The 13,440-nt window shown below is 41.9% G+C and overlaps 1 protein-coding gene across 1 annotated transcript in view; it reads right to left on the bottom strand.

Annotated features, from left to right (window-relative positions):
- Nucleotides 1–13,157, bottom strand: part of GYPC (glycophorin C (Gerbich blood group)) — a 35,384-nt gene extending 22,227 nt beyond the window's left edge. Inside the window, exon 1 of the mRNA XM_075028726.1 lies at nucleotides 12,967–13,157. Coding sequence (XP_074884827.1) covers nucleotides 12,967–13,000 — 34 coding nt within the window. The 5' untranslated portion in view covers nucleotides 13,001–13,157. The remainder of the gene's footprint in view (nucleotides 1–12,966) is intronic.
- Between the last annotated feature and the right edge of the window lie 283 nt (nucleotides 13,158–13,440).

A 13,440-nucleotide genomic window follows, 5' to 3' on the forward strand; every position in this document is an offset into this window, starting at 1 on the left:
CTACTGGCTCTAACGGGGAAGATGGACCATCAGCTCCATGCTCACTACAGCATTTCCATGGGCAGAGCTGAAAATGTGTTTAAGTCCTGGTTAGGCGAGAACACCCAGCACCATCAGGATCAAACCTACGTTGGCAATCACTTCTTATGGATACTGTAGCAGATGGGAAGAGGTGGCAGTGTCCCTGGGAAAGAAAGTCTCTTTTTCTTAATACTGGTGTAACCTAACAGCCAGCTGGTGAGGGCCAAGGGAAACACACAGGCAGCTCTGGTAATGCCACATTGCTTCATTGTGCAGTGGCAGTGAAACAAAGGATGGGGAAAATCGGTACCAATTCCCATTAGCTAGAAGACGGATTGGAAATATGCCAGCAAGGATGGGAAATGGGAAGGACAGATATGTGTGCCCTGGGAGTCTGGAGAGACGATATGGCTCTCGGCCACAGCTGGCGTGCCATGGCTTTGGGCCTGTCAAGGGACTGATTTTGCATTTCTTGTTACATCTCCCCTCACCCAGGATTATGTTCAGTGTCGGGCAGAGGTATCCTCTTAGGGATATGGATGCTCATGCCCACAGATAGCAAGCTCTTACCTTAATGTGCCAAATAGTGGCAAACAAAATCAGTTGCAAAGCTAGACACCCACATTTATCAGTATGTCCCTGGCAGACTTCCCCCAGGCACCCACAACTCCTGGACTTTGCTGTGTGCTGCAGGTAGCAGGGCATGACCAAGGAGGGTTGATCCCTTAGGGTTTGAGAGCCTCTTCTCAGGTGTGAGCTGTGAAGGAAATCACTTAGGCAGAAAACAGCATGCGCTAGATGTTCCAGTTTCCAAGCCTATTTTCCTCATTCAATGGGGAAAATACACGTCTCTCCTCCGGAATGAACCACAGACACAAACTTTAATTACAGGACGTGTGCCCCCCTCCTCCCACAATGACTGCTGCAATTATATATCTGACAAAAATAGGCACCCACACCTCCAAAGGGGGTAGCTGGTACTTCCCCCTCTGGCCACCTCCTGCAGCTGCCAGACCCTGCAAGGTCCTGGGGCTGTAATACACCATGTTTGAAAGGGAGGGTGATTCACTCAGTGATTTGGTACTCAAGTCACTTAGAAACAGCACAGTGGAAGCAGCGATGACGTGGAAGTCATGCTCCCATCTGCTCCACTATTGGCCTCTGGAGAAAACAGGACACAGGATACGCCTCCTGCCTGGGGAAGGCTTGTAGCACCCGGGAGAGAAGGCATGACCTTTTCCTTAAAGGAATGCAAGTCATGGAGAGGAGTAGGGAGAAAAAGTCCAGGCTGCATTTAATCTTAAAAAGTGCCATGCAGTCATACCTCCTCTTGCTTTCTCCCCCTGTGTTTAAAGCTGATCCTTAGTTATTTAGTAATCACACATTTTAAACAGTTTCATCTGTCTCAGCCACCCCATTGTTGCTCCAGTCAGTCATGAACCTTCTGACACAAGTCAGATGCTGTTGAAATGAAAGGTTTCATTCATCAAAAGTAAAAGAAATCAGAGGAGGTACCCCAAGAGGAGAAGGGCTTGGCTTATGCTCTCTTTCCAGCTCACAAATGGTTATGTCCCCAGCATGCAGAGATTAAGCATCTCACACAAAATGTGGGAGGAGGAAGAAGAGTCTTTGTCTGAGGTTTACAGATTTTAATGGATTCCAGAGGCGGAAATCTTTTACCAAGGAGCAACAGCAAAGTTCAGAGAAATGTAAAAGCATTTATCTCCCCAGTTGCATTCCTGCCTGCCAAAAGCAGGAGGGGTGATTTACTCCTCCTTGGTACAGGGAGTCCCTTATGGATCATTAATCCACAGGGAGAACGAGCTCAGGAGCCATAGACATCTTTTCTTAATGTGCAAGAACCTTGAATCAGCAGGAAGTATTCTTTGGGAGCATACCAGATCAGTTTATCTTTATTTGCTCCCCACTACCCCTGCAAGAGCTCTAGTTACCATGGATAAATCACTTTACGTTCATTAAAATCTGTGGTGATAGTAGATGAGGCTGCTGTGAGCTATATCAAGACATTTGAAGCAGACGAATATTAAAAAAGTGAAGATCTGAAATCAGCAAATTCTGATCCAAAGTCCAATGAAATCAATATGAGCAATCTCAAGTTCCAGGGTACAAGCATCTCAACACCACTGACTTCAGCAATGCAATGATAACTTGCAGTGAGTAAGGCATTTCCTGAGAAGCTCTGAGAAAAGTGAAGGAGACAGAAATGGTCAACTATTTGTTTACATGCCAGGACCTCAGGTGATGAAGCTTTCTCTTGGCAGCTAGAGCTGATCAGAAAACATGCACCAAAAGTTATGGTAGGAAAGGGGTTAGATCTGGTGGACACCTCTTATTATTATGTTCTCATTTCTTTAGGGGTAATAAAAAGGAAAATAGTCTCATTTTGTCTCACTTCGACTCTCTGAAACCACCCGAAAATATTTCCGCAATGCTTCAGTTGCTAAGTGATGAACATTAAAGACTGGTTATATCTATTCACAATATGCAGACATTTACAAAATGCCGCTAGTCTGTAGTGGATGGCATTTTATAGTCTTTACCTTGGCGAAAAAATATGCAGCAGAGAGCTACATTTCTGTATTCAAATCTCCCAAGAAGCAGTCACTCTGTGCTCAGGTTTGCCAGGTTCCATATAAGTCCAGTAAATCCACATCCTTATTGCTGTAAATGACTTACAAGATCAGAAATGTGGCTCAAAGAGAAAACCCAAAGCTGGCTGGTGTCCTTGGGTTTGTGCTGTGTATCTGTGTGTGCATGCAGCATCCTTTATTTTTGCTCTTTGTCAAACGTTGTGTCACAGAGTTAGGCTTTGACAAGTTGAAAAGTATGAAGATTAGAACAATCATGTTTACATGTATTACCACCTGCTACTTCATTTCTTCCATAGTGCTTAAATGTTCAGGCATGTGGCTTTGAAACATGCTACCTTTAATGCACTTAAAAACTCTGCTGGATTTCCAGCTTGCTTTGATCGCCACGGTCTAGAGACTACCTCAGAGAATACAAATAAATATGTTTAGGGGAAAAATATTTTCAAGGAGAAAACCCTACAGTCCTTCCAACTTGATATGCTTTGCCAGCTGATCTCATATCTAAAGTTGTTTTTTGTACTTTATGCTTCAGGAGGCCTAAATCTCTGCCCAGAATGAGCAACTAGATGAGGTAACTTGGGAAGATGGATGTGGTCAGTGACCCTTATCATGAGCACTGAAATGGCAAATAATTTTTTGGTGTTTTTTGTTTAGAAAGGAGATGGAAGGAGAGGTAATTTCTGTCCTGAGGAATTTACAGACTAAACAAAGCAAAAAGGATACATTTATGCAATGGAGAAGACTGTATTTTGTTAAGAAGGAATGGGAAGGATGTGAGAGGAAAGATGGTAAGAGCTTGCTATTAATCATAAGTAGGAAGGACACATTGACTGGAGAGCTGGAAACAGAGGAAAGACTTGGCTAACCCGTGCTGTGAGCAAACCAGCTTCTTTCTGGGGCTGTACAACACCATCTTTTCCATCTCCCGTCACACAGAGTCATCATGCATCACTGCCTTTGTGGTAACGGCTTGGACTTGAAGTAATCTAAAATTGTCCCCTGTACAGCAAGTAAATAGAAATGAGAGCTGGGTTCTTGGGTCAGAGCATGGGATGGTTAACTTGAGAAGGAGGGACCATAAACTGGGGAGATATGGTGAGGTGGGTGGGCAAGTAAGCAGCATGGGAGAGGTGTTTGGAGGGATTAGATCCATCCAGCTCTAAAAAAGGTGAGATAGAAAGTGATTTTTCATTTTTTTGAGAATAATCAAGGGTCCTGACACTAACTGTTGCTTGAGCTTGAGGTATGGAGGAGAAGACTCCTCTCAGTGGGAGATGGGAAAGTGCCAAAGGCAATCAACAAGTTTTCAGAAGAGTTGGTCCCTCCCCGTTAGGTGGACACAGCCTGCACAAGAAAGACCTACAAAGCAGCCTTCTCCTCCCTGACCTGGTGCTGTTCTTGGCTGCCCTGATGTTAGCAGAAGCTATTCACTCCACTCTTCTTCATGACTGGAGCAAGGATAAGATAAGTAATAGGAAAAGTGACAGGGTGTGCAGAGCACACTGGGTGGTTTTGAAAAAGAGTGAGAAAACCATGACTTCCTCTTTTCCCAGAACAAAGGGAAGCTGGAAAGGAAGCATGGCTCTCAACGGCAGTTTTGTTTCCTGGTCTGCTCTGTTCAACACCTTATGCAGGGTTTTTTGTAGAGGTGCAGCCTAGTCCTGTGTATATCCCCCCATTTCCACTAAGGGCTTAATTGCCTTTAGTAACTGGTAGTATAGGCTTCTTTAAAATAAAAAAGTCCCAAAGAATTCAGTGAGGGAAAAATTAGATTTCTATGCAATAGAGTCCAAAAATCAAAGTCCACTGATGTAATTATGGAAATTCAAGAGAGACAGACAATAATAAACTCTCCCAATCGTGTGATCCAGGATGTAAAACTATGTCCCAGGTTGTAAATAAAAATTCCTATGTGATGACAGGAAAGATCTGGAGGAGGGAGGTGGTGTTTCATAGCAAGCTGTGAGGATGAGGGAGCAAAGAGAAACCAATGGAGAAGAGGAGAGAGAGGGAGATGGAAGAGGGGGTGACTCCCAAAGGAAACAAGGCCTCAGCCCGCAGGATGACAGGGGAAGATTTATGTCTTCCTTGCCTGTGCTTTTCTTCCTTCCCACTGCCAGGACCATGGAAGGTCCTTGAAAGAAGGGAGGAAATGGCATTTAACAATTGGGACCTGTGTGTCTCTCCTGTGTTGAGATATAAGCATTTACCTGTGGGCTGAGAAAGGGACAGACAGGAAGGATTAGGAGGTGCAGAGGATATCTGAACTAGACAACTTGAGAGTGCAAGTGTGAGAGAGAGGTAATGATAGAGACTGGTCTGCTCTCTGAGAGCATTCTTGCATCACAGATACACCAAGAATTTAATTTTCTGCTCTCTCTATTGGATAGGACAGGGACTGTGCTTGTGACACTTGAATGAACCATCAATAGTTAGAAGACCAACCTCTGCTAGCTCATGAGTGCTGGTTATTAATGCCTCAGGATAACAGACTTTAGTGAAAATATAATTTCATAATAAATTGGTAATTTTCTATCCCTAATATATGCTAAGAAAACCTTGAAAGCAGTATTCAACAATATTCCTATATAGATCCCAGAAGATAGAAACAAAATATAAAAAGCCAGAGTGCCATTTTAAACATACTTCATAACTTTTGAAAATGCACACAAGTTTTCTGAATTCCTGGATGACCACATTTTTACAGTAACTCTTCACAATCCACTAGAAATATTTTTTCCCCTCTACTCATTCATACATGTAACTCTTTAATTACCTATGGTTAGGTGATTTGCAGGCTATTTGTTTTACCTAAGGATTATTTGGTTTAGCTAAAGTTGATCATCAGGAGCTGCTTTTTCATCCATTGTTAAGTGACTGAAGTTTTTGAAACATCCAATTAGCAGATGAGAAGCATCTTGCCTTTGTCTTAGTAAGAATGCTTTTTCAAAGAAACAAGCTTAATTTTCTTGTATACAGAGAACAAATTTGCCTACACAAAAGGATCAGGTTAACCTGGAGTAACAATTCTATGAAGGTTATTCCACTGTAAATTAATTTTTCCATAACTGTTTGAGGTGGACACAGAATTACACAATATGATTGAATTGATTCTTGAATAAGTATTCTGTTTCCAAAGGAGGGTAGTTATTTTTTAAAGAATAACTTTTATTTCAGCATGACTATGCCAAAATAATCACTTTTTCTAGAAAACTGTCCTGAAGATGCAACTACCAAATTCTCCCAGCACAGATGAGCTACTAGAGGAACATAAACCTGACCAAATCTCCTGCCTGCTTGAGGTTTAAACTTGCACCATTCACTGCCTGAAGAAGAGCGCAGACTTGGTCTTTTCCTAATCTGGGTTCTCCCCTTTTAAGTAGCTTGATACATATGGAACATCTGCTTCCTCCTTGTTTCTTAAGTCATTATCATTGCTTTTCTCTAGATCTTTGCTTATGTAGACAACGGTCCTGTAACAGTCTCCAAGATGGATTCAGGCAAATACTGTAGATGCTTAAATTTAAAACATGGAGTGATTCAGTGTCTATACCATGGCAAGCTTCTAGGCTCTGACTGTTTATAGAGTCAGCAGAGACACCTGAATCTGGCATCTGCAAAGGATAGCTTGCATAAGGCCGTTTCGCTAATGTTTTACTATATCATATAAAAAGGGTATTTTGTAATGTTTTCCAACTTCTCATATGTAGCCCAAATCATCTTCTTGCTTTCTTTCTTGTTACTGAGTTTATACCTCTGCTAAGCCTTCAAAAATCTAGTCATTTCTTCTCCTACTTTTGAAGTTATCTATCATATAATAAGGGAAACATGAGCTTGTGGGTATTGGTCTGTGAATAGAGATGTGGTCAGGGAAATAAACCTCTCCATATCCAGAAGTCTGACTAGTGAAAAGGCATTTAAGTAGCAAAAAGGGTGGTGTGTGTGTGTATATATAAGTATGTCTGTGTATATGTATGCATACAGATATATGGTATATTATATATGCATATAGTTATACAGTATATTATATGTACAAACACTCTGTGTGTGTATATATGTACATATATAAAGAATTTAAATCCATTTTTGATGTTACTAAAATAGTCTCTCTTTGCAAATTTAAACACCCACACATATGTAAAGACTTGATGTCTGATTCTGCATTGCTGTGACCTTGTCACACATGCTCTTTATAATGTGGACCGCCTCATAAAACTAGACATTTTAAACATGCAGTCCCCAGTAAAATAGGCATTTATCACTCATGATAACATGGAGCTGTCTCAGGGTGTGTTCAAAGGCCCCCCTGCAACTTACTGATAAAAAGCTTAACTCTATTTCAGGGCTTATCTGAAGAAGAAAGAGGCAGACCCTCATGAAATAACTGATTTTTTTTTTTTTTTCTAAGATGAAAAAGAGAGGCAGAGGGAAGGAGAAAAAAAATCACTTTAAAACTTCAATGCAGTAGAACAAGTTTAACCCATTGAGATTTTAAGTGAAGTTTTCTGCTTCATCAGGAAGAACCCTGTGGTGAAACATATGTCAGAAGAGAAGAAGATATGAGAAACTGGCCTCCTTTGCAGATGAGAAGATTAATTAAGAGGAAAATCACTTAGCCAGATGTCTCATTGGTGAAACTACACGTGCAAGGTACATCTGCAATAAGGGAGCAGCATAGCACAGACAGTGCATTTGATTTCCATGCTAACACTGAAGAGATAGGAATCTGGTGTGAATTAGATCATGCTGACTCTTGGAGAAACGGAGGAGTACAGGTCTTATTTCAGCTACAAATTATGAGCTGCATGTCTGGTGTTATAACGTTGCAGTATTGTTACTTGATGCAGTTGAGTTATGGGTTACAAATAAATTATCTAGAGAAGACAGTCCTTTTCTCCATTCGTGTTCATAAATTGTTGGCAAACCAAACCTGATTTCTCCAAGTGCCAGTTTTCTTCATTGGCCAAGTAGTTTTTCAGAATGCTTAGCAGCTGGTGATTTTTTCATCAACTCATTACCAGGGTAACACTGTCAAATTCATTTGACTTAGAAACTTAAGTCTTTCAGAAGTAAGTAAAAAACAGTCTGCCTGCTGTCCAAATACTTGCCCAGCTCAGGTGTTCATGTACTCTTGTCACTGTGGCATCTGGGTGTCCCCCAATTTTTCATGCATTTCCTATCACAACTTGGACGTGAAACAAAAAAAATGTAAACAAAGATCCCACTAGTGCCAAACGCCGTGTTTAAAAGATTTTTGATCTTCCTGTGGGAAACAAATAAGCCAATTGCTAAATGATTTCTGAGCTATGTTTTTTTCCTAAGCATGCATTACAAAATTAGGGAGTGGGAAGCAAAGAGCTGTTGCCCCAGTGGATCTACTGGAATCAATACTAACTCCTACCTCCTGGCTGCTATAAATGCCTTCCCATAGTCAAAAGCTGCCTCTCCAGCAGTGCCCCTGGAAAGCAGTCACTTCTCTCCTACCTGTAATCTGTCCTCTCTATGGAGTCTACCAGCCTTTTGAAGAAAGGGTGCCTGTACAGCACCTAGCACAATCAGATCCTGCTGTTGGCTTGAATTTCTCTCTGCTATAGGAATACTAATCCCTCTCCAACAATAGAGACAGGCACTCCACAGAGCAGACACACAAACAGACTTTCATTAGAGAATGCAGTCCTGAAAGCCTGTTTCACAAAAGGCTTTGCTGATTGGACTCAGTCATTTGAACAGTGATGGATACAGGGTATATTCCACAAGAGCCTAGAAAGAAAGGTGCAGCAGTATCAGCAATGAGATGCAGACACCGTACAATTCTGTAATACTAATAGGCTTAAGCACATAACCAGCCATAACCTGAATTTTTAACATCTACTGTGTAAATCATTGGCTTTTTTTTCCTTTTTCTCCCCCCCCCCCTTTTTTTTGTGTGTGTGTGTGAAAAGCAGTGCCCAGAAATGCTTAGAACTGTGTATTTTCTGTTTGGGTGGACATCTCCCCCATTCCCTCCAGCTTAGCAGTTTGCCAACATTTCTGCTGTTAATTACTGGAATTTCAGGTACATTCTGAGCCTTTTAATTTGCAGACTTTCACATCAACATCTCAGGCAATAAGGGTGTTGGGGAGAGCCCTGGGATATAAAGCCAAATTTTTCAATTCATATGCACAGTGGTAGGAGACAAATATACAAGCAGAGGCATTCAATTTACATAAATGCTTGTGGGACACGTTTTGAGACTTCTGTGCTAAAAATAAGAGGTTATTATAATCTATAGGTTTTCTTGCTTATAAACACTCACAGGTTTACCAGTGAAGACCAAAATTTTCATAATCAATAGCCTCCATTTTTGTTTATTAGTTACTGTCACAGACAAGTGCTTCTGTTGATTAAGGGCTATGAAATCAAATCTATTGCCAAGGCAGTGAATAACATGATTAAAAGTCTACGGGGATCATTTGCGGCTTTTCACAGGCCCTGTGTGCAAGATAAGTGGTATTGCTCCAGGAACATTTAAAGGGCCAGTCTGCAGCCCCCAAATATTTCTCATAATGAGTTAAAGATAGGGCAAGGCTGTTCTCAGAACCAGACTCGCCATTCACAACCGTAAGTCAGTTTGCCTTTATCGGGGGCCACATTTGCCAAGCTCTCAGCCTCTCTGGAGGGGACAGCCCACACGCACTTGACTCTTTTTTGCCAGAAGCCGTAGCTGTCGTTGCGGCAGGTGGAGAAGCTGGGCATGATGGAGCTGAATCTCCTGCTGGCAGGATGGAGGCAGCCCCAGGGTGAGCTCCCCCGAGCGCAGGGCTTGCACCTGAGCTACTGCTGAACTACAGCTGGCAACGCGGGTGGGAAGCATACAGCTCCCAAGGCTCGCTTTGCTTTGCCCTGTTCCTGACCCTCTTCCTCTCTCTGCAGCTGGGGCACGGCCTGGGGTCCGGTCTTGCCTCCTGGTTTCCTTTTGGGCCAATTCTTCTACGCAGCGCAGACCACGCTGCTTCCCGACCCACCCAGAAGGAAGACCTTATCTGCTGGTAGGTGATGAGGAAGAGGAGCCTCCGCAAACTGCTCTCCTTAACCACTAATTCCTTTGACAGCTGGTATTTGGAGCACAGGAGGCCTCGAATAAAACATTCCCAGCATGCCAAGTACCGATTGAATCCTGAAAGGTGCAGAGCACCTTCTCCGACGGGATGAACACTTTGACCCCCAAAGATGGCTTTGCATAGATCACTGCCTCCCCAGACCGAACCTTCAACCCTGTGACGTTGATTTGCGTGAGTCCTTCACCTCATTTGAGCTGTCCCATTGCCTTGGAACTGGGTCACCGCAGTCTAAAAGGAAGAAAGCAAAAGCTGCAGTCTGAACAGAGATTGCCAAACCTGAGGAATTCCTCAGATTTTGTAATGTCAGGCAGCTACTGCCTGTGCATCTGAGCAGAGGTGGGAGGAAGCAAATGCATCACCAAAAGATGATGCATTTAAAAGTGGCGCATTTAAAAATCAGGAAGTTCACATTCCTGCAGTCAGGCTAGGTCCCTTTTATATCATAAGAAGAAGAAGAAGGAAAAAAAAAAAAAAGGAAACGGGAAATACATTCACAGCACAGTATTGTATTGGATCCGAGCCAACGAAATTCAAGCCCAACTCTATTTTTGACTTCGTAGCAGACTTCTTTACTTGGGTATTCCATTTTATTCCAGCCACACACAAATGTCCATTAACAATGAACGATGGAGTAAATATACACACACTGCCTAACATCAACAGGCTGAATTACTGGCTCCTTTGCCTCTCTGTTGAGTATACAGAGAGCCCACTCAGAGCATTGGGATATCTGAGCTGGGCATGGGAAGTGCCCAAGGTTAGCTGGTGTGGCATCCCTGTATAGAGGCAGAATACATTTGCAGGGTTCACAGAGTTGAATATTTAAAATCTGAAACAGTAGTCTGATCCCACCTGGATTGTCAGGATCATACTGTATTTATAGAACGAATAAAAATTCCTTATCAGCCGCGAGCGAATACAAGGAGATAAGCAAAGAACATGAGCAATTAAGTAACTTAACACTGTTCGGTTTACATCAGTAGGCAGCTGCTCTGTGGTCTCACCTGCAGGTACTCAGCAAAGAATTAATATGTTCAGTATAGTCAAAGGTTTTTGCTGATTCTTTATGCATTTTCACACCCATTTCAAAGATTTTCACTATGGTTATGAAACAAATTTGTTTTCTCAATTACTCTGCCTCTCTGGCAAACATCTGCTGTCCATGCTGTGCAGTGCCTGTCAATACACTGATCTTTCAACATCTTGTTTCTTGCAAAAATTGCTGGGATTTTACTAAGAAACAAGATTCTTTTCCCCAAGACCTTCTCCCCAAACCTCAACCATTATAAAAACAATGCACCAAACTTGCAATATACAGGAATATAGCACTATCAGACTTCCCTCTGATTTAATTTTGTTATTAATCTGTAAATTTGATCCACATAATTTTAAAAAAAAGAAACCAAAGACAGACTGAAACAAAATACAGGAACATCCTGTCTGAATCAGTAAGGGAAATTATGAGCGCAAATAAAGAATAGATAGTCATTATTTTTCAGTCAGAATACTTCTTCTAGCTAGATTGCAAGCCATTTATTTTCACTGGCAATCATATGATCTTAAAATTATTCAAGCTGAGAATTCCTGCCTAGATTTTGGAAAAAAACAAGACAACCTGATGCATCAGCCTTTTTTCATTATGAACAGACAAAGGCCCCACAGGGTCCTAACCGCTCATCCAAATCCACCCTAGGGCCTTCTGTGGGGTCCTCTGACAGCCTGGGTCTGTCGGAGAAGTGATTCGTAATGTATTCAGGACTGTAGAGCTGGTCCCGGACTTGATACCTGGCCAAGCCTGTCACTAAAGATACAGAGTTGTGTTTAGACCCTTGTTGATATTGCACAATGAGAAAAATGCACCTCAATGAGTCACAACTACCCTCCTGCACATGCTTGGAAAGCACCAATGGCAGTAATTTATCAAGCTTTTCCAAACCCAAACTCTCAGAATCCTGAATTAGCTTGCATGTTTCTTTCCTATCAATAATAGAAACCAAGCTGTAATAGAAAAAATAGAAAACAAGCTATAATATTCCAAACTGCTGAATAGAATAATATAATATAATATAATATAATATAATATAAGCTAGCATCTAATTTTTCTTGTCGGTTAGAACTTGCAAAAATGACTAAAGGGCAAATAGAAATTTCTGGTCGGGATTCCAGAGATGCTGCTCACTGTGTCGTTTCTGCTGGATCACCCTGCCTCATTCACTCGTCAGTGTCAACATCCATACAGAACAAATATTCTTACAGCAATCTCTGGACGAAATCCTGAACTACAGGCAGCACCCAGCAGTGCTGTCTGTACTTTCTGCCTTCATTATTGATATCATGGTATGATAAACAATTCTGCTATTGGCAGTTTGTTTATTAAAAATGTTACAAAACTACTGTCTTGAATTAAAACAGGAAAGCTTATACCAAAGCCATAAAAGAGATATGGAGCTATTGCAGCACTGAAAACTCGGAGTTTTCCCATTGACTTTTCTCAGCTTATCAAATCAGAATCCACCCCCTTCCCCTCCGCTTTCTTTTTAATACTGTCCCAGAATGAACGGTACCACGTTGCAGCTGAGCCTCTGTGCTCACTTGACTGTTCGGGCCAAATTCTCTCTTTTCAAATTTACTGAATTATGCAGAGTTACGCCACCAGAGGACTTGCCCTCCCGTACCCTTTCTTGCTGAGGAAATAATTTGCTTGTCCTTAAGCCCATGTTTCTAAATTTCCAGGAGCAGAAACGCATTGTGGCTTTAAATATAGACTGTCAGTTTGTGGCTTGCGTCTCATATTACACACAGACAGCTTGAGACTCTAAATACAAGTTGGGCAGCACCATTAATATCTTAGAAAAGCGTCAGTACGCTTTCAAAATGCTCTATATTTTCATTCCTGAAGGCAGGGGGAGGGAAAAACATTCAAATGAAACTTTTCTAAGCCAGGGTTTAGGCGGAAACGTTACTAACTTTGCTCGGTCCTTTTCAGGAGCCAGAGTTTGAAGAGCCCGTTTCAGTTCTTCACACACATGCGCGCGCAGAAACACAAAGCATAAAAAAGAAAAACAGTTTCATCACAACTTTTTTTCTTCAGGGTTAGTCTCCGGATTTCTTTTTTTCTTTTCTTTTTTTTTTTCTTTTTTTCATACGAAACGCATTAGACAATCTTTTCCTTAAGCAGCAGACTGATAAATCCACTCTTATTGTAAGGGGAGGGGGGGATAAGGGTACTCACGTGGCTGAGATGTCGCATTGTTTTGGTAACTCATAATTTACGCCTTTGAAAAATGCCTTATTTGTGTTGACAGTCTCTCTTCCCTGCTCAGAACTGACGGCGGGATTGAACAGAACAGCTGGAAGAGCCCTGGAAAATGCTCCTCTTGTTCGGGCTCTCCTTGCCTGTCTCCTGACCCCTTTACAACTGGAAAAGGAAACAGCACATGTGTCATTCTCTTTTGCCTGTGTAGCTCACATGAGCGGGGAGGGGCACCCATTTGCAGATAGCAGTAACTGTATTCAAGTTTTGCAAGTTGGATGTATTCCACCCCTTTGCTTTTACTAGCCAGCAACCAGTAGAAAGAAAACACTCTTTTCATTCTTCGCCAAATCCAGACACACCTATTTGATTCGCTTCCCAAACCGCTACCCACCACTGTTGATATTATTTCTTTTAAGTGCAAAACTTGCTGCTGACTCCATTCCCAAAATG

This window comes from Buteo buteo, chromosome 5, assembly GCF_964188355.1.
Source record: "Buteo buteo chromosome 5, bButBut1.hap1.1, whole genome shotgun sequence".
In the NCBI taxonomy this organism is placed as follows: Eukaryota; Metazoa; Chordata; class Aves; order Accipitriformes; family Accipitridae; genus Buteo; species Buteo buteo.